General features: G+C 43.9%; 1 protein-coding gene across 5 annotated transcripts in view; it reads left to right on the top strand.

The window, feature by feature from the left end:
- Positions 1-22,026, top strand: part of dnaaf1 (dynein axonemal assembly factor 1) — a 126,959-nt gene that overhangs the window by 78,283 nt on the left and 26,650 nt on the right. For all 5 annotated transcript variants that reach the window (XM_072547560.1, XM_072547561.1, XM_072547562.1 and 2 more), the window contains 2 exons: positions 3,026-3,147; positions 14,543-14,709. In XM_072547560.1, the coding sequence (XP_072403661.1) occupies positions 3,026-3,147; positions 14,543-14,709 (289 nt within the window). The remainder of the gene's footprint in view (positions 1-3,025; positions 3,148-14,542; positions 14,710-22,026) is intronic.

Raw genomic sequence — 22,026 nt, 5'->3', positions numbered from 1 at the left:
TCAGTGCTGAGCCCATTACTGTTTTGTTATCAATGTCAATGATTTGGATGAGAATGTACAAGACACGATTAGTCAGCTTGCAGATGACACTAAAATAGGCGATATCATGGACAGCAAGGAAGGTTCTCAGAAATTGCAGCAGGACGTTGGTGAGCTAGGAAAATGGGCCAAGAAATGGCAAGTGGAGTTTAATATAGATAAGTTTGAAGTCTTACATTTTGGAAAGTCAAATCAAGGTAGGAGTTTCATGGTGAATGGTAGGGCATTAAAGAGTGTCAGCAAACAGAGGGACCTTGGAGTTCAGATGCATGATTCTCTGAAATCACAGGTAGGTAGGGCAATGAAGTTGGGAAGTCATGTTGCAGTTTTACAAGACGTTTGTGAGGCCAGACTTGGAGTATTGTGTTCAGTTTTGATCACCTTGCTATAGGAAGGATGTTATTAAACTGGAAAGAGTGCAGAAGGAATTTATGAAGATGTTGGCAGGACTCAACAATCAAAGCTATAGAGAAAGGTTGGACAAGCTAGGACTTCTTCCTTTAGGGTGTAGGAAACTGGGGTGGGGGATCTTATAGAAGTGTATAAGATCTTGAGAGGCATGGTTAGAGTGAATCCACCCAGGGTTGGGGCAAGGACAAGAGGGCATCAGTTTAAGGTTAGAGGGGAAAGAATAAATGGGAACCTGAATGGCAACTTTTGTATACAGAGGGTGGTACACATATGGAATGAACTACCAGCAGAAGTGGTTGAGGTGAGTACATTAACAACATTTAAAAGGCATTTGGACAAATTCATGAATAGGAAAGGTTAGAAAAATAGTGGCCCAGTGCAGGAAAAGGGGTTAGCATGAATGGACACTTTGGTCAGCATGGACCAATTTGGGTCAAAGGGCCTGTCTCTGTGCTATAGGTGTCTCTGACTCCATAAATGCAAGTTGAAGTTTCTAACTTAAATGCTTCCTGTTCTTTGTTCCTTCATTTTCTGCTCCATTTTGTTTCATTCCCACTTGAGTTCCTTCCATCTGTTGCCAACATGAAAAAAGGAAACAAGAGATGGTGAGCTTGTTGGAAGGAAAGAGAATGAAGAAAAAAGAAACAGGGTTAACAACATGCAGATGTGACATACCAGCAAACAAATTATCATGCATTTAATGTTTGAAACTGCCCCAAAGTTCTTTATAGGAGTGAGTTACATAAGATACAAAGACAGATTCTGCCCAAAGCTGTAAGTTCTGAAAGAGTATTTCAAAGGAAACGAGAGAGAGAGAGAGAGAGAGCAAGGTGGTGATGTTTGTAGGGGGATGGAGGGGGAGGTGGTGGTGGTGGGGTGGCATTTCAGGCTTTGGTGACCTCGTCAGCTGGAGACACAGCCACCAAAGGTTAAGGAGATGAAAATCAGAGTCAGTATTCCAAAGGAATCTCAGAGAGCTCGAGCAGGTTACCGAGATGGCTAGTGACCAGATCACGGAATGATTCATACTACAGAATAACAATTTTTAAATTTGCCAAAGTTAGAGCCATTGTGAATCAACAAATTGGTCAACTGGACAAGGAACAAGAAATAAGCTGATGTGATGGCTAAAGGTTAGAAAACAAGATAGACTAGACAGGAGGAGAAGGGAACTGCATTCTCTACATCTTTGACCACAAAATGTGGTACATATCATCTCTCCCTGATTAACCACATTGCTTTCCTCCTTTAACACACTGGAGGAGGGAGAGAGAGAAAGAGTATATAGATGCAAGGAATTTGGAAAACTCAAGAGGTTGGCAGAGAAGAAAGAAAAACTGGAGGAATTAAAAAAAGAGAGACTGAATAATAGCCTCACTGTGAAGACAGAGCACAAGAAAGGAGAGGAATACTTTGATTGAAATGCTGAGCAGATTGATCTGTCAGCATCTGTGGTTAGAGAAATAGAGTTAAGGTCACAAGTCAAATATGACTCTTTTACAGCTTCATGTTGTCTAATTTATCATGCCTTGTACCAAAAAGATCATCCATGTTCAATAGCTGTACTTTTGTATGAAGTTGAAGGTATGTACTGTACATTTAAGAGACAGTGAATGCTGTTCTGAACTGAGACCTTACAAACACCTGTTATGTGACTAGATTGCAGTCTCAGAGTGCACTGGAAAATTGAAAATATGTAACATTTGGCTGTGGAATAAGTGTGAATACCTGAGCTGGGTGCTGTGTTGATGGTTAAATTTGAATTGTCAATCAGTTTAAATTGTGCTCCAGGATACCAAAACCCAATTGAGTTTGAATTTATTGTTTTGCCAACATCGAACCAATGAGACAATTCAATGTTGGGGATGTAAAAATGCAGGTATTTTGCAAATTGGAGAAAGAGCAACTGCCTTCAAGAGAGACCCAAGAAATTAGGAAACACTCTATCAAAGGTGTCTTTTCATATGAAACATATTCACAATAAAAATAAAGAAAACAGCCCAGGGAGATCTTGAGCCGGAAGAAGACAGACACCAAAGATGACAGCCGCTGTGTGGTTTTGATATTAAGTCGATGTAATTTTAATAAGTGTCTAATAGGACAGCATATTGTAACAGAGTTGGAGGCAGACAATAAGCGGTTAAGAGAAAGGGGGCTTAGACTTGTGAATAGTTGTTTAATGTTCACTTTTAGAGTTAAAGAATAAATTTATATTATTTTCTTTAAATAGTGGAATTTGGGAGTTCTCTATCACTCATATTTTAACAGATTACGAGGCAAAGTGAGTTTTTCTGGGTGTTTGGTTTAATTAACCGAAGAGTTCACTGCTGTGTTGTAACACTTTCAAAACACTGAACGCATTCATAACTTGGTATTGTGTGTCTGAAGAGATGCTAGAAGATTTGTTATATAATGTTTATTTAATGACCTCGCTAAAAACTCTGCCTGCTGATTATGTTCCCTAGCTACAATGTTTCCATTCATTTCAGATGTGCGACAAGTAATGAGGTGTTGTGCAGGCTGATGTGTTGCCAGGCTCCTCTTTAAATCCTGTTTTTCATTCTGTTTTCTACAGCATGTGTTGAACCTTATGGGCAATGAAGTCATTAAGAAAATCTCAAACTACAGGAAAGTAGTGACTGTGCGCCTGCATCATCTGACCTACCTGGATGACAGACCAGTCTTCCCGAAAGACAGGTAGATGTCTGAAAGGCACTTGAGTTGGCTAAAGCCATGTGTATTCACTGCAAGAGTTAGCAGGAGGATCAAAAGAATGAACATAGGTCAGGTTAATGAGGACCCCATAGCTATATAATTGTAATCAGACTGAGTCATAAATAGCTGTAGCACAGATCCCTTATGTTTAAATACTTCTATCAAATCTCTTCTCAACCTTCTTTAAGAACACCAGCTTTACTGATCTATCCTCGTTTCTGGGACTGTTCTGGTGAATCTTTTCCGCACTGTCTTTGACTTTATTTCTAAAGTGTGGTGCCCAGAACAATCCTCCAATTTGTGAGCCAAACCAGTATTATACAAAGTTCAATCATAACTAGGAGAAAGTGAGGACTACAGATGCTGGAGATCAGAGCTGAAAAATGTGTTCCTGGAAAAGCGCAGCAGGTCAGGCAGCATCCAAGGAGCAGGAGAATCGATGTTTCAGGCATAAGCCCATCTTCCACAGCTACACTGGCACCACCCCCCACCTTGTCCTCCGCTACATCGATGACTGTATCGGCACTACCTCATTCTCCCACAAAGAGGTTGAACATCCACTTTACTAACACCTTCCACCCTGATCTCAAATTTACCTGGACTGTCTCAGACTCCTCCCTCCCCTTCCTAGACCTCTCCATTTCTATCTCGGGCAACCGACTCAACACGGACATTTACTATAAACCGACCGACTCCCACAGCTACCTAGATTACACTTCCTCCCACCCTGCCCCCTGTAAAAACGCCATCCCATATTCCCAATTCCTTCGTCTCCGCCATATCTGCTCCCAGGAGGACCAATTCCAAAACCGAACAACCCAGATGGCCTCCTCCTTCAAAGACCACAATTTCCCCTCAGACGTGGTTGACAATGCTATCCACCGCATCTCCTCCACTTCCCGCTCCTCCAAACTTGAACCACGCCCCTCCAATCGCCACCAGGACAGAACCCCACTGGTCCTCACCTACCACCCCACCAATCTCCAGATACATCATATCATTCTTTGTCATTTCCGCCACCTCCAAACAGACCCCACAACCAAGGATATATTTCCCTCCCCTCCCCTATCAGCCACTCCCTCCGCGACTCCCTCGTCAGGTCCACACCCCCACCAACCCAACCTCCACTCCTGGCACCTTCCCCTGCAACCACAAGAAATGCAAAACTTGCATTCACACCTCCCCCCTCACTTCCCTCCAAGGCCCCAAGGGGTCCTTCCATATCCGTCACAAATTCACCTGCACCTCCACACACATCATTTACTGCATCCGCTGCACCCAATGTGGTGTCCTCTACATTGGGGAGACAGGCCGCCTACTTGCGGAACGTTTCAGAGAACACCTCTGGGACACCCGCACCAACCAACCCAACCACCCTGTGGCTGAACACTTTAACTCCCCCTCCCACTCTGCCAAGGACATGGCGCCTCCACCACCAGACCATGGCAACATGACACCTGGAGGAAGAGCATCTCATCCTCCGCCTAGGAACCCTCCAACCACAAGGGATGAATGCAGATTTCTCCAGCTTCCTCATTTCCCCTCTTTTCCCCCCCCCCACCTTATCTCAGTCCCAACCCTCAGATTCATCACCGCCTTCTTGACCTGCAATCATCTTCCTGACCTCTCCGCCCCCACCCCCTCTCTGGCCTATCACCCTCACCTTAACCTCCTTCCACCTATTGCATTCCCGACGCCCCTCCCCCAAGTCCCTCCTCCCTACCTTTTATCTTAGCCTGCTTGGCACACCTTCCTCATTCCTGAAGAAGGGCTTATGCCCGAAACATCGATTCTCCTGCTCCTTGGATGCTGCTTGACCTGCTGCGCTTTTCTAGCAACACATTTTTCAGCTTTAATCATAACTTTCTGTCTCATTTTATAGAGCTGATGATCGCAGCCTTTCCATGCCTTCTTCAAAGTTTTTCACATGTACCCCAGATTTCTCTGTTCTTGCAGCTCCTTTTAAATTGTATTCTTTCATTTAGGTTGCGTCTTATTTCTCCTCCTAGCAAGAGGTATTGTTTCACATTTTTGTACAATAAATTTCAACTACCATGTCTTCCAATTTTACTAAGCTGTCTATGGCCTTCTGAACTCCACATCTATCCTTCTTTTAATGCACTATACTTCCAGGTTCTGTAGCATCTGCACATTTCAAATTTGAGCATCCAAGTTTAGATAATCAATATGAATCCATAAAAAGTGGTACTGAACCTGATTCCAGACTAACAATTGCACCCATCCTAACTGCTAACAATGGTACCCATTCTGACTCCTAATAGTAGTTCCCATCCTGACCCCAAACAATGGCATCCATCCTGACCCCTAACAGTGGTACACATGCTGACCCCTCACAGTGATACCCACCCCGAACCATTTTGGTTACAAACAACTGTTGATGATGATTCTGTTTCCCATTACTTAGCAAAATTGTCACTGCCTCACCTATTCATTGGTCTTAAATTTCCTGAAATGCTCACTTATTTGGCAGCTTGTCACTTTATCACCCACATTACTTGCACTATCCTTATCATTCTCTTCAGTACTTCATGCAAAGCTCAACAACTTGCCTGTAAAAGATCACTGCCAGCTTTCTTTATAGTTTCCATCTTTGATCAGGTGACTATTAATTTTGTTCTAAATCACCATTTCTGATAGCTTTCCCACCACTGAGGATAAACTGACAAGGCTATAATTGATGGGATTATATTTATATTCTTTTTGAACAAGGGTGTGACATTTTCAATTTGAGCCTTATACAAAAGGAGAACTGGAAATGTTTGGCCAATACCTCAGCAATTTCCTTCCTTTGCTCCTTCATTATTCTCAGGCCACCATAGCCAAATCAGATTTCACCTATCAGCTTTAAGGACATCCAGCCAATCAGTCTGTTGCTGAGACCTCTCCAATCTCACTGCTCCTTTTAACCTCAACTACATAGTGTCTCTCAGGTACAGCAATGGTCTGTCTGCTTATGGGATAGCTCCACTTTTGTTGTTCCTTTTAACCTCACTGCTACAGTTGCAGAGTCCTGCACAGATCCATCGTTGTCTGTCTGCTTCTTCGATCTTACTGCTGGCGTGGCTCCTTTTAAATTCACTGGGACCATTCCAGAATCCCACACAGGTTTCTTATCTATCTTGGAGCTTTAATCATTATAAGACTTCAAAAAAAAGCATCTGACCTAACTGGAGCAGCCAGTTGCCCAGTAAGATGTTTCTGCCAGTTCAGTTTTGAAAGCTGCTGCATCTTTTTGCAGCTCCAACGTTGCTTGAGTTACAAACACCTGCTACCATTGTTTTCCCTCTGTATCACCTTGGTGTCCAGCAGCTCCTACATGTTCCAGCTGCAACATATCACCTGACCTTCATCTCTGTTGTATTTCATTTAATTTATTAAGTAATCACTCTAGTATCTGTACTTTTTGTACTGTTTTGCTGGGGTCTCCAAATGTTTTAAGCACCGGATCACTTTTTGAATTTAAGTGCAGCCCTGGGTCTATCTTTAAGAAAATATCAAATAAACGGTTTATTTCTATAGTGACATGAATCTGAAATCACACATATAGAAATGTTCATTTTGTCCCCTACTATCAAATCTCAGTATACAGCCACAGGTGTGATACTATCTGGAGTGGATATGTTTCTCTGTTTAGATGTCCTTTGACCTGAGTTTCATATCAACATTATTTTGCACTGTAATTATTTCCATATGATCTCTATTACTTTGTAAATCAATTTGTAGATTCTGATAGAATTCGATAGCCAATCCACCAATATCTGCTTGGAGGAATGTATCAGAGACAAGTATATCATTACATCCATTTCTTGAAATTGTTAAATTCCTCTGCTAACTTTCTCAAATGTGCACAGGAGTTTTCTCGTGAAATTATTTTTCTTTATCTTTGATTATTTCTACTACTTTTTCTCCAGACTTGAGAAGGTAGGAGTATGTTATTTTTAACAGGGAGGACCCAGTTTCAATTTGAATGTGTTCAGAACACTAATGATATGTACTAAGTCGCTTTCCTTTCATGCAGTTTACACCTATTGTGGAACTGTTTTAACATTATGGCTATAAGGAACTCAAAAATGAGCAACCACTAATTTTTTGACAGCTCACTGCATACTTCATTCCTGGATTTTGGGAAAGTGATGAATTTGGGCATTAGATCTAAAAATCTTTGTAGAACTTTCCCTCGACTTAATTACCTCACAACAGGCTGGAGAGCTATTACTGTCAGCAGCATTGTAAGGATTTGAACAAGTGGTGCTGAAGGGCTCTTACTTGAATTGAGCTTATAATCTTAACAAGAACTTTTTTTAAATGAGAAAAGCCCATAATTTTACTCACTCAGACTTGCTGGTACAGTCTACATTGGTAATTGACAAAAGAAGGGAAATCAGTCTGATTTCTGAAAACTGCAATTCAGCCCTCATTGGGGCCAAAAATATACTATCAGCTGTGATGAAAACTAGTGTCTTAGTTAAAATGTTTTTCTCAACTACATACCTTTTGAATTTGTTGTAAACCTCTTGTTCTCTCTTCAAGGGCAAAAGATCCTAACAATCACATTTAGTTGTCATCTCCTTAAAAACCATGTACACAAAAACAATAAACTGGACTGTTAGTCATGTCAATGGATTGATCAAACTACATGAGAACCATTCACAGTCCTTCGGGTCCTGCTGTAGTTGCTGAAAGACATTTTCAGACAATGATCCAACATGGTATGCTATTGTGGAAGCACAAATGACATGCTGTGGAGAGTGCCTTATTATTTCTTTGCCCTTAAGGTGTTTGATAAAGAGTCAATAACAACAGTCATTTATTCTTTACTATCTGAGAAGGATTTCTTGTGGCTTGCCAGATGTTTGCTAGACATGAGGAGTGGCATTGCTAATCAGGGATAGTATCACAGGAAGGTTGTCAAGGAGGGTTTGAGTACTGAGTCAATATGGGTGGAAGTCAGAAACAGAAAAGGTGCAGTCACTTTTTTGGGAGTTTTCTACAGACCTCCCAATAGTAACAGAGACACAGAGGAGCAGATTGGGAGGCAGATTTTGGAAAGGAGCAGAAGTAACAAGGTTATTGTCATGGGTGACTGCAACTTCCCTCATTGATTGGAACCTTCCTCGTTCAAATAGTTTGGATGAAGCAGTTTTTGTCAGATGTGTCCAGGAAGGATTCCTAATTCAATATGTAGATAGGCCACTGTTGGATTTGGTGCTTGGCAACGAACTAGGCCAGGTGTCAGATCTCTCGTGGGAGAGTATTTCCCACAACTCCCTGAGCTTTACTATAGTCATGGAGAGGGATAGCAGCAGACAGTATGGGAAAGCATTTAATTGCACGAGAGGGAATTACAATGCTGTTAGGCAGGAACTGGGGCACCGGAATTGGGAACAGATGTTCTCAGGAAAATACATGATAGAAATAGGGAGGTTGTTTTGGGAGTGATAGTGTTAGATAGGTTTGTCATACTGAGGCATAGAAGGGTGACAAGGGATGCAGAACATCTAGTCAAGAGGAAGAAGGAAGCCTACTTAAGGTTGAGGAGGCAATGATCAGACAGGGCTCGAGTGGGTTATAAGGTAGCCAGGAAGGAACTGAAGAATGGACATAGGAGAACGAGAAGGGTGCATGAATAAGCTTTAGCAGGGAGGATTAAGGAAACCCTAAGGCATTCTGCACTTATGTAAGGAGCAAAAGGATGGCCAGAGTGAGGATAGGGCCAATCAGGGATAGTGGAGGGAACTTGTGCCTGAAGTTGGAAGTGGGGGGAAGTCCTTAATGAATACTTTGCTAGCAGTATTCAAGATTGAGAGGGACCTTTAATGTTTCTGATGACAGCATGAAACAGACAGGTTGATACTCAAACAGGTTGATGTTAAGAAGGGTGATGTGCTGAAAAGTTTGAAAAACGTAAGCAAGGCATTTGATAAGGTTCCCCATGGTAGGCTTATTTAGGAGGAATGGGATTCAGGGGAACATAGCTGTCTGGATACAGAATTGGCTGGCCAACAGAAGACAGCGAGTGGTAGTAGAAGGAAAATATTCTGACTGGACGTCTGTGGTGAGTGGTGTTCCACAGGGCTCTGTCCTTGGGCCTCTGTTGTTTGTAATTTTTATTAATGACTTGGATGAGGGGATTGAAGAATGGGTCAGCAAGTTTGCAGATGACACAAAGGTTGGAGGTGTCGTTGACAGTATAGAGGGCTTTGTAAGATGTAGCGGGACATTGACAGGATGCAGAGATGGGCTGAGAGGTGGCAGATGGAGTTTAACCTGGATAAATGCGAGGTGATGCATTTTGGAAGGTCGAATTTGAAACCTGAGTACAGGATTAAGGATAGGATTCTTGGCAGTGTGGAGGAACAGAAGGATCTTGGCCTTAAAATGGCCACCCAAGTGGACAGGGTTGTTAAGAAAGCATATGGTGTTTTGGCTTTCATTAACAGGGGGATTGAGTTTAAGAATCGTGAGATCTTGTTGCAGCTCTATAAAACTTTGGTTAGACTGCACTTGGAATACTGCGTCTAGTTCTGGTCGCCCTATTATAGGAAAGATGTGGATGCTTTGGAGTGGGTTCAGAGGAGGTTTACCAGGATGCTGCCTGGACTGGAGGGCTTATCTTATGAAGAGAGGTTGACTGAGCTCGGACTTTTTTCATTGGAGAAAAGGAGGAGAAGAGGGGACCTAATTGAGGTATACAAGATAATGAGAGGCATAGATAGACTCGATAGCCAGAGACTATTTCCCAGGGCAGAAATGACTAACACAAGGGTTCATAGTTTTAAGCTGGTTGGAGGAAAGTATAGAAGGAATTAGATTACATTACATTACATTACAGTGTGGAAACAGGCCCTTCCGCCCAACAAGTCCACACCGCCCCGCCGAAGCGCAACCCACCCATACCCATGTACTTCCAGCAGTGGTGGTAGAGTCAGATATATTAGGGACATTTAAGTGACTCTTAGATAGGCACATAGATGACAGTAAATTGAAGGGTATGTAGATTAGTTTCATATTAGATCAGGATAAAAGGTCAGCACAACATCAAGGACCAAAGGGTCTCTATTGTGTTGTACTGTTCTATGTTCTGGACGATTGATCCAAAAACTCAGCTATATTCTGGGGACCCGTGTTCAAATCCCACCACAGCAGATGGTGGAATTTGAGTTCAGTAAAAAATTATCAGGACTTAAGAATCTGCTGATGACCTTTGTCAATTGTCAGAAAAATACAGCTGGCTCTCTAATGTCTTTCAGCGATGGAACTCTGCCATCTTCACCTGCTCTACATTTGACTCCAGACTCACAGCAATGCGGTTGACTCTCAATCGCCCTCCGAAAAGATCCAGCAAGCCACTCAGTTGTATTAATCGATATAAAGTCTCAATAAAGGAATGATACCTGATGGATCACCTGGCATCAACGTAGGCACTAGAAAAAACAAAGCAGAAATATCCATGTCAACCCTGCAAAGTCCTCTTTACTAACTTCCAGGGGGCTCCTGCTAAAATCATGAGGACTAGTAAAACACTGGCCTGATATATTTACACTCACAGAATCATACAGACAATCTCTCCGACCCCACCATCACCATCCCTGGATATTCCTGTCAAAACCCAGCAGAGGTGGCAACACAGTGGTATACAATTTGCAGGCAGTTGCCCTGGGAGTCTTCAACATTGACTTGAGATCCAGTGAAGTCTGATGGCTTCAGGTTAACATGGGCAAAGAAACCTCCTGCTCATTATCATGTACTGCCCTCCATCAGCTTATGAATCAGCCCTCCATATTGAGCAACACTTTGAGGAAGCATGAAGAGTAGCAAGGGCACAAATGTACTCCGGCTGGGGATTTCAATGTCCATCACTGTGAGTGGCTCAGCAGCAGCACTAATGATCAAGCTGGTCAGTTCCTAAAGAATATTGCTGCTAGACTGGACCTGTAGCAGGTGGTGAGGGAGTCCACAAGAGGGAAAAACATACTAGACCTCATCCTAACCAATCTACTGGCTGCAGATGCATTTATCCATAACGGTGTAAGTAAGAGTGACCACCGCACAATCCTTGTGGAGACTAAGTTCCACTTCACACTTATTATATTGTATAACACTATCACTGTCCTAAATGGGACAGACCTCAAAAAGATCTAGCATCTCAAGTCTGGCCAAGTATGACGTGCTAGATCAGGTGGCATGGTAGTACAATGGTTAGCACTGCAGCCTCACAGTGCCAGGAACCTGGGCTCGATTATAGCCTTGGGTGACTCGGTGGAGTTTGCTCATTCTCTCTGTGTCTACGTGGGTTTTCACTGGGTGCGGCCAGTTTCCTCCCACAATCCAAAAATGTGCAGGTTAGCTGGATTAGCCATGGTAAATGTGGGGTTATTGAGATGGTGTGGGCCTCGGTGGGATGCACCTTGGAGGGTTGATGTAGACTTTATGTGCCAAAATGGCCTCTTTTTGCAGTGTAGTGGTCCTGTGCTATGAGCCATCAACTGCAGCAGAATTGTACTCCAGTACCTAATGGCCCAGCATATCCCTCACTTGATGATTGGCATCAGGCTAGGAGATCAACCCTGAGCTGCAAAAGAGCTGAATTCCAGAAGTCAAGTGATAGTGACAGCCCTCGACATAAAAGCTGTGTGTGGCACCAAGATGCCCCAGAAAAACTGGAATCAATGGATGTCAGGGACAAACTTTGTTCTCACTGCAGTCATTTCTGACATGTAGAAAGATGGTTGTGTTGGTTGAAGGTCAGTCATCTCAACTCGAGGACACCTCTGCAGGAGTTCCTCAGGATACTGTCTTAGGTTCAATCATCTTCACCAATGACCATCCCTCGATCATAAGTTTAGAAGTGGGGATGCTCACCAATGATTGCACAATGTTCAGCACCATTCTCTACTCCTCAAATGTTCAAGCAGTTCATATTGAAATGCAACAAGAACTAGACAATATCCAGGCAGTCACACTTGCAACAGACAAACGCCAGGCAATGATCATCTCCAATAATCTGGTTAAAAATAACACTACACCAGGTTATAGTCCAATACATTTACTTAAAAGTATAAGCTTTTAGAGCACTGCTCCTTTGTCAGGTAGCTAATGGGGCAGGATACATAGGACATAAAATTAAAAGTAAAAGATCAAATTTTATACAATTGTTGCGATGTATTAGACAAACCTAGATGGCTGTTAAGTCTTTAATCACTTTGACTAGGGATGCATTAACCTCCAGACAGGAATAATCCCTCCCTGTGGGGGAGCACTTCAGTGGTCAAGGACATTCGGCCTCAGATCTTTGGGTGAACCTCCTCTAAGGTAGACTTTCGGATGCAGAACAGTGCAGAGTCACCAAACTGAGGCTGATTGCTATGAGGAACCCATGAGGACAGCCTCTACTGGGATCTTGGCTTCATGTCAGGTGACCCCACCACACTATACACTCTCTCTCACACACTCACAGACATATTCTCTGTCAAACTCACACAAGCACACACACTCAACTCAAATTATATGGTATTGAAACTGCCAAGGTCTTGTTTCTTCTTTGGCAAAGTAGTACCGTAGTCCACAGGGTTTGATTAGATGACTTAGTGTGGAAACAGGCCCTTCGGCCCAACAAGTCCACACTGACCTGCCGAAGCGCAACCCACCCATACCCCTATATTTACCCCTTACCTAACACTGTGGGAGGAAACCGGAGCACCTGGAGGAAACCCACGCAGACACTGGGAGAATGTGCAAACTCCACATAGTCAGTCGCCTGAGGCAGGAATTGAACCCGGGTCTCTGGCGCTGTGAGGCAGCAGTGCGAACCACTGTGCCACCATGCCGCCCACTTTGCTTTAGGAATCCGGCATGGATAATCATACTCTGCTACTTTGTGTTTATATTGAGTCTAAAGATTTCCATAATGTCCTCGATGGCATGGTGGCACAGTGGTTAGTATTGCTGCTTCACAGCGCCAGAGACCCTGGTTCAATTCCTGCCTCAGGCAACTGTCTTTGTGGAGTTTGCACATTCTCCCCGTGTCTGGGTGGGTTTCCTCCCACAGTCCAAAAATGTGCAGGTTAGGTGAATTGGCCATGCTAAAAAATTGCCCGTAGTGTTAGATGAAGGGGTAAATGTAGGAGAATGGGTCTGGGTGGGTTGCGCTTCGGCGGGTCGGTGTGGACTTGTTGAGCCAAAGGGCCTGTTTTCACACTGTAAGTAATCTAATCTAATCTAGTGTGTAGGGATATATGCGATAAGTGGATTAGCCATGGAAAATGCAGGATTATAGGAATTGGTAGGGGTTGGGTCTGGGTGGGATGCTCTTTGAAAGGTCTGTGCAGACTAAATGGGCCAAATAGTCTGCTTCCACACTATAGGGATTTTATGATACTTTGAGTAGAGTCCTCCTTAATTTTCAATTCTTGATTTACATCTTCTTTTACTATTGATAAATACCAGAAGTTAAAATGCTGCTTAGATGAGTTCAGTCATATACTTTTCTCGTCAAAATCACAGACTACAAATGCCAACACCACTGATTCCATGTTCCCCACATGGTGCACTCAATCAAATTCTCATCAGATTCCCCTGAATTAAAGTATAACCATTATCTGTTTTCTAGTTGCATCAAACTCTATTAGATGGTAGCATTGAGTCAGAGTAGTGGGTTCTCTTCTGCAAAGGCTATTACAGAATAAGGTGGACTTTTATAATTGTTCAAGCAGTTTATGTATTCCTTCTATGTAGCGCCAGGTCATAAATCACAAGGTATCTGTTTCAATATTTAGCCACATAAAAGGGCAAAGACAGCAAGTATGTGGGAACACTAGTACCTCCAAATTCTTTTCCAAGTCAAGTTTCATCCTGAATTGGTACTATATTGTTATTCTTTCAATTGTCAAAGTAGGTGAAATCTTTAAAAATGTGTAAATAAACACCGTGAGACAACTTTCATTATACAGACCGCAGCAATTTGAGATGGCAGGAGCATCTAGGGATGAATAATAAATGCTGGACACCTCTTTAATGTACTTTATTAAAAATCTGTCGGAATGAGACAGAATCACACTGGATAAGGGGGGGAGGTGGAGAAGAGGGAGAGAGAGAGAGAAAGTGGCAAGTGGGGAAAGGTAGAAACAGGAACATAAAGTAAACTCTTGTCAGCCTGTGGTGTGCACTCTTGTGAAAAAAAATTGTCACGGTAGAAATTGAACTCTTGATCTCTTGACTTTGTGATATTCTGTTTGCATTTATGTAGAAATACTGAGAAGTTACAACATAAGAGCCGTTTGGCCCAACTAGCATCTGCCAGTCTTCACCATCTGCATGCTCAAATGGGCCTAAAAACTGTGCCGTTGATTTCTGACAGGGCATGTGCAGAGGCCTGGGCTCGAGGAGGATGGAAAGCCGAGAAGGAAGAAAGAATGCAGTGGGAAACGAGTGAGCGTAAAAAGATTCAGGACAGTCTCGATGCTTTATCAGTGATCAAGAGGAAGGCTGAGGAGAAACGTAGACTACAAGAAATGGAAGAACGAGGTAGAATCTGGCTTGATGTTGTCTGAGTTTCTTTAAAGGAGTTGCATAATTTTCACTCTTCATACTTTACACATGAAAACATTAAAGTCTAAGGTATTAATTGTTGTGTCCATTCTACAGCAGATGCATATTTCATGAATTAGATCACTGAGACCGGTGAGCTCTGAATGGTTTCCAACCTTCATGAATATTTGAAGCATCATTTACAATGTGCTTACCTTAAGCGCAAGTTCCTGTCATATAATGCACTCCCTAGGATAGTAACTGTAAAAGATCCAGTCCACCTCTTGAGCTAAAGGTAAAGTCAACACAGTCTTAACAGCCTAGCAATTTGTTCTAAATAGAAAGAGAGATAACTGGTGATGGTTGAGCTAAGAGTCACCATGCCTCAGGCAAAGGAATAGGTTGAGAATAAGAATCCTTCATGGCCTCAGCCAGTGTGGGAATTGAACTGAAACTGTTGGTATCACTCTACATCACAAACCAGCTAGCTAGCCAACAGAGCTAACTGGATCCCATACCATTTCGAAACATCTTTGTTTCTGTCAATTTCATTATGTCCAACAGGTACCACACTTGATCTCTCTCCATCTCATCCTTTCAAGTCCAAGGACCCATTACAATGACTCATTTCTCTCCTATGAAAAGCTGTGCTCTCTTTTTGCATTGTTTATTTGGTTTTGGAATTCCATCTACCTTGTACATTAGATTGGAGTCTTGAGATGGTGCTGATAGCACTTTCACGCTTCTATTCCATTTCAAATTGTCCAGCCCTTTGGGCTGGGTGTGAGATTTTACACCAGGTTTGTTCCATAAGGAAATAGGTCACTGACTCAGGGAAAACTATCACAGTCATAAAGGAGCCTTCCAATAACAGCCTTGTGGGCACTCTGTTGGTATATCAATCTTATCCTTTGCCATTCCACCAAAAGTGCCAGTAGAAATTGTATCTTACTGTCCTGCAAAAAAACACTATCCTATCATTCCTTTTGCAAAGAAAGCTGTTTTAGCCTACCCTCCCTGCCAATCACCCATCCTACATCAGGGATTCCAGGTGAGCCCTACTCTCCTGTGCTGCAGGTCCAGTGTGAAACACAGTTTTGGTAATTCAAATGAGTCCTACTCTCCAGTGTCCAGGTGAGTCCCTCCATTCAGTGTTGGGAATCTGGGAGAAGCCCACTTCCAGTGTTCGAATTCAAATGAGCCCTGTGGGATCTCTACCACAAAACGTATATCTGATGTCCTTTGGACAGATGCTTATAGCTCCCTTTTGTGTTTGGATGAGATGAAAACATGGTTGCAAGCAGGACTTGGTGTTTGTTTACAGCCACATAGCCAACCAATTTTCAACAACAGTCAAGGTTCCTATTTCAGAATCCCAACATTATCAATACAAATAAAAGAGCTCTATTATGGTCGCTTCTCACTTGATACTTCTTGGTCAATGTTTAACTTCAATAAAGTGACTTAGAAGAGGAATTTCAACTCAATTTTGTACACTGCTATTACAGGCCTCTCTCTCTTTCTCCATAAAATTAGGATATGTTTGTAGAGATGTTGAAAACTTCTAGAAATAACATTCCCTCAAGATTTTGTTTTATTTATTCACAGGCCGTGGGCATCGCTGGCTGGGCCAGCATTTATTGCCCAACTCCAGTTGCCTATAAGAGGGTGATGGTGAGATGCATTCTTGAATGCTTGCAGTCCATTTCCTGTTGACCCACAATGCCAAGAGAGGGAATTGCAGAATTTTCATCCAGAGACACTAAAGGAACAGTGATATATTTTCCAAGTCTGAATGGTAGGTGGCTTGGAGAGGACTTGTAGGCGGTATCACATGTATCTGCTGCCTATGTCCTTCTAGAAGTGAGTAATCATGGGTTCAGAAGTTGTTGAATAAGAAACCTAGATGAATTTCTGCAGTGTGTCCTGTAGATGGCACATACTGTTGCTACTGAGTGTCAGTGATGGAGTGAGTATATGTTTGTAGATGTTGTCACGGTGGCTCAGTTGTTAGCACTGCTGCCTCACAGCGCCAGGGACCCGGGTTCAATTCCCGCCTTGGGCAACTGTCTGTGTGGAGTTTGCACATTCTCCCCGTGTCTGCATGGGTGTCCTCCAAGTGCCCCGGTTTTCTCCCACAGTCTCAAAAATGTGCAGGTTAGGTGAATCGGCCATGCTAAATTGCCCATAGTGTTAGGTGCATTCGTCAGGGTTGAATATAGAGGAATGGGTCTGGGTGCTCTTCGGAGAGTTGGTGTGAACTTGTTGGGCCAAAGGGAATCTAATCTAATCTAATCTACTTGAATAATTGGGGCTCTTTCTGGGGTAGGTGGGACCTCTATAAGCAGGATGGTCTTAATCTGAACCAGAGGGGTACCAATATCCTGGGGGGGGAATTCGCGAAGGCTATTGGGGTGGGTTTAAACTAATCCTGCAGGGGAATGGGAACCAAAATTGTAGGGAGGTCCGAAATCAAGTTTCAGAAATGCAAGATGGCACTGGCAAGCAAGAAGTTGGTTTGAAGTGTGTCTACTTCAACACCAGGAGCATCTGGAATAAGGTGGGTGAATTTGCAGCATGGGTTGGTACCTGTGACTTCGGTGTTGTGGCCATTTCAGAGACATGGATAGAGCAGGAACAGGAATGGTTGTTGTAGGTTCCAGGATTTAGATGTTTCACGAAGAACAGAGAAGATGGTAAAAGAGGGGGAGGTGTGGCATTGTTACTCAAGGACAGTATTACAATTGCAGAAAGGATGTTTGGGGACTCATCAACTGAGGTAGTATGGGCTGAGGTTAGAAACAGGAAAGGAGAGGTCACCCTGTTGGGAGTTTTCTATAGGCCTCCGAATAGTTCCAGAGATGTAGAGGAAAGGATAGCAAAGATGATTCTCAACAGGAGTGAGAGAGGCAGAGTAGTTGTCATGGGGGACCTCAACTTTCCAAATATTGACTGGGAACACTATAGTACGAGTACTATAGATGGGTCAGATTTGTCCAGTTTGTGCAGGAGGGCTTCCTGACACAGGATGTAGACAGGTCAACAAGGGGCGAAGTCACGTTAGATTTGGTACTGGGTAATGAGCCCGGCCAGGTGTTAGACTTGGAAGTAGGTGAGCACTTTGGTGATAGCAATCACAATTCCATTGTGTTTACTTTAGTAATAGAAAGGGATAGGTGTATACCACTGGGCAGGAGTTACAGCTGGGGGAAAAGCAATTACGATGCGATTAGGCAAGATTTAGGAAGCATAGGATGGGGAAGGAAACTGCAGGGGATGGGCACATTAGAAATATGGAGCTTATTCAAGGAAAAGCTCCTGTGTGTCTTAGACAAGTATGTACCTGTCAGGCAGGGAGGAAGCTGTAGAGTGCGGGAACCGTGGTTTACGAAGGAAGTGGAATTTCTGGTCACGAGGAAGAAGAAGGCTTATGTTAGGATGAGATGTGAAGGCTCAGTTAGGGCGCTTGAGGGTTACAAGGTAGTCAGGAAAGACCTAAAGAGATAGCTCAGAAGAGCCAGGAGGATACATGAGAAAATTTTGGCATATAGAATCAGGGTAAACCCCAAGGCTTTCTATAGGTATTTAAGGAATAAAAGAATAATGAGAGTAAGATTAGGGCCAATCAAGGATAGTAGTGGGAAGTTGTAAGTGGAGTCAGAGGAGCTAGGGGAAGCAATTAATGAATATTTTTCAACAGTATTCACTCTAGAAAAGGACAATGTTGTCGAGGAGAATACTGAGATACAGGATACTAGACTAGGTGGGATTAAGGTTCACAAGGAAGAGGTATTAGAAATCCTGCAGAGTGTGAAAATAGATAAGTCCCCTGGGCTGGATGGGATTTATCCTAGGATCCTCTGGGAAGCCAGGGAGGAGATTGCTGAGTCTTTGGAATTGATCCTTAAATCTTCATTGTCTACAGGAATAGTGCCAGAAGACTGGAGGATAGCAAATGTGTTTCCCCGTTCAAGAAGGGGAATAGAGACAACCCTGGTAATTATAGACCAGTGAGCCTTACTTCAGATGTTGGTAAAATATTGGAAAAGGCTACAAGAGATAGGATTTATAATTATCTAGAAAATAATAATTTGGTTAGGGATAGTCAGCGCAGTTTTGTGAAGGGTAGGTCGTGCCTCTCAAACCTTATTGAGTTCTTTGAGAAGGTGACCAAACAGGTAGATGAGAGTAAACCGGTTGATGTGGTGTATATGGATTTCAGGTAAAAACAATGACTGCAGATGCTGAAAACCAGATTCCAGAATAGAGTGGTGCTGGAAAAGCACACCATTCAGGCAGCATCCGAGGAGCAGGAAAATCGACGTTTCGGGCAAAAGCCCTTCATCAGGAATACAGGCAGAGTGCCTGAAGGTTGGAGAGATAAATGAGAGGAGGGTGGGGGTGGGGAGAAAGTAGCATAGAGTACAATAGGTGAGTTGGGGTGGGGATGAAGGTGATAGGTCAGGAGGAGGGTGGGTGAAGGTAGCAAAGAGTACACTGGGTGGATGGGGGTGGGATAAAGGTGATAGATCAGAGAGGAGGGTGGAGTGGATAGGTGGAAAAGAAGATAGGCAGGTTGGACAAGTCATGGGGATAGTGCTGAGCTGGAAGTTTGGAACTGGGGTGAGGAGGGGGAAGGGGAAATTAGGAAACTGGTGAAGTCCACATTGATGCCCTAGGGTTGAAGTGTTCAGAGGCAGAAGATGAGGCGTTCTTCCTCCAGGCATTGGGTGGTGAGGGAGCGGCGGTGAAGGAGGCCCAGGACCTCCATGTCCTCGGCAGAGTGGGAGGGGGGAGTTGAAATGTTCGGCCATAGGGCGGTGTGGTTGATTGGTGCGAGTGTCCCGGAGATGTTCCCTAAAGCATTCTGCTCAGAGGCGTCCAGTCTCTTCAATGTAGAGGAGACCGCATCGGGTGCAATGGACACAATAAATGACATTGGTGGATGTGCAGGTAAAACGTTGATGGATGTGGAAGGCTCCTTTAGGGCCTTGGATGGAGGTGAGGGAGAAGGTGTGAGCGCAGGTTTTGCAATTCCTGAGGTGGCAGGGGAAGGTGTCAGGACGGGAGGGTGGATTGTAGGGGGGCGTGGACCTGACCAAGTAATCACAGAGGGAACGGTCTTTGCGGAAGGCGGAAAGGGGTGGGAAGGGAAGTATATCCCTGGTGGTAGGGTCAGTTTGGAGGTGGCGGAAATGTTGGTGAATGATTTGGTTTATGCGAAGGTTGGTAGGGTGGAAGGTGAGTACCGGGGGGTTCTGTTCTTGTTATGGTTGGAGGGGTGGGGTTTGAGGGCGGAGGTGCGGGATGTGGATGAGATGAATTGGAGGGCATCTTTAACCACGTGGAAAGGGAAATTGCAGTCTCTAAAGAAGGAGGCCATCGGGTGTGTTCTGTGGTGGAACTAGGCCTCCTGTGAGCAGATACGTCGGAGCTGGAGGAATTGGGAATACGGGATGGCATTTTTGCAGGAGTAGGGCGGGAAGAGGTGTAATCCAGGTAGCTGTGGGAGTCGGTGGATTTGTAAAAAATGTTGATGTCAAGTCGGTCATCATTAATGGAGATGGAGAGGTCCAGGAAGGGGAGGGAGGTGTCAGAGATGGTCCAGATAAATTTAAGGTCAGGGTGGAATGTGTTGGTGAAGTTGATGAATTGCTCAATCTCCTCGCGAGAGCACGAGGTGGCGCCAATGCAGTCATCAATGTAGCAGAGGAAGAGGTGGGGAGTGGAGCCGGTGTAATTACGGAAGATGGACTGTTCTACGTAGCCAACAAAGAGACAGGCATAGCTGGGGCCCATACGGGGTGCCCATGGCTACCCTTTTGGTCTGGAGGAAGTGGGAGGATTCGAAGGAGAAATTGTTAAGGGTGAGGACCAATTCAGCCAAGGGGTTCGATAAAGTTCCTCACAGTAGGCTATTGTACAAAATGCAGAGGATTGGGATCGTGGAAGATATAGCAGTTTGGATTAGTAATTGGCTTGCTGAAAGAAAACAGAGGGTGGTGGTTGATGGGAAATGTTCATCCTGGAGTCCAGTTACGAGTGGTGTACCGCAAGGGTCGGTGTTGGGTCCACTGCTGTTCGTCATTTTTGTAAATGACCTGAATGAGGGCGTTGAAGGGTGGGTTAGTAAATTTGCAGACGACAGTAAGGTCGGTGGAGTTGTGGATAGTGACGAGGGATGTTGTAGATTACAGAGAGACTGCAGAGCTGGGCTGAGAGGTGGCGAATGGAGTTTAATGCGGACAAGTGTGAGGTGATTCACTTTGGTCGGAGTAACCGGAATGCAAAGTACTGGGCTAATGGTAAGATTCTTGATTTGGAGATGCCGGTGTTGGACTGGGGTGTACAAAGTTAAAAATCACACAACACCAGGTTATAGTCCAACAGGTTTACTTGGAAGCACACTAGCTTTGGAGCGTCGCTCCTTCATCAGGTGGTAGTGGAGGGCTCAATCCTAACACACAGAATTCATAGCTGAAAATGTGTTGCTGGAAAAGTGCAGCAGGTCAGGCAGCATCCAAGGAACAGGACAATCGACGTTTCGGGCATAAGCCATTCTTCAGGAATGCTCCTATTCCTTGGATGCTGCCTGACCTGTGCTTTTCCAGCAACACATTTTCAGCTCTGATCTCCAGCATCTGCAGTCCTCACTTTCTCCACACAGAATTTATAGGTAAGATTTTTGGTATTGTAGATGAGCAGAGAGATCTCGTTGTCCAGGTGCACAGACCCTTGAAAGTTGCCACCCAGGTTGACAGGGTTGTTAAGAAGGCATACAGTGTTTTAGCTTTTCTTAATAGAGGGATCGAGTTCCAGAACAGCTGTACAAACTCTGGTGCGGCCGCACTTGGAGTATTGTGTACAGTTCTGGTCACCGCATTGTAAGAAGGATGTGGAAGCTTTGGAAAGGGTGCCAGAGGAGATTTACTAGGACGTTGCCTGGTATGGAGGGAAGGTCTTACAAGGAAAGGCTGAGGAACTTGAGGCTGTTTTCGTTAGAGAGAAGAAGGTTGAGAGGTGACTTAATAGAGACATATAAGATAATCAGAGGGTTAGATAGGGTGGACAGGGAGAGCCTTTTTCCAAGTATGGTGATGGCGAGCACGAGGGGGTATATCTTTAAATTGAGGGGTGATAGATATAAGACAGAGGTAGTTTCTTTACTCAGAGAGTAGTAAGGGTATGGAATGCTTTACCTGCAACGGTAGTAGATTCGCCAACTTTAAGTACATTTAAGTCGTCATTGGACAAGCATATGGACATACATGGAATAGTGTAGGTCAAATTGGTATGACAGGTCAGCGCAACATC

The sequence above is a fragment of the Chiloscyllium punctatum genome, chromosome 26 (assembly GCF_047496795.1).
Source record: "Chiloscyllium punctatum isolate Juve2018m chromosome 26, sChiPun1.3, whole genome shotgun sequence".
Lineage (NCBI taxonomy): Eukaryota > Metazoa > Chordata > Chondrichthyes > Orectolobiformes > Hemiscylliidae > Chiloscyllium > Chiloscyllium punctatum.
This window is presented reverse-complemented; position numbering and strand designations above follow the sequence as displayed.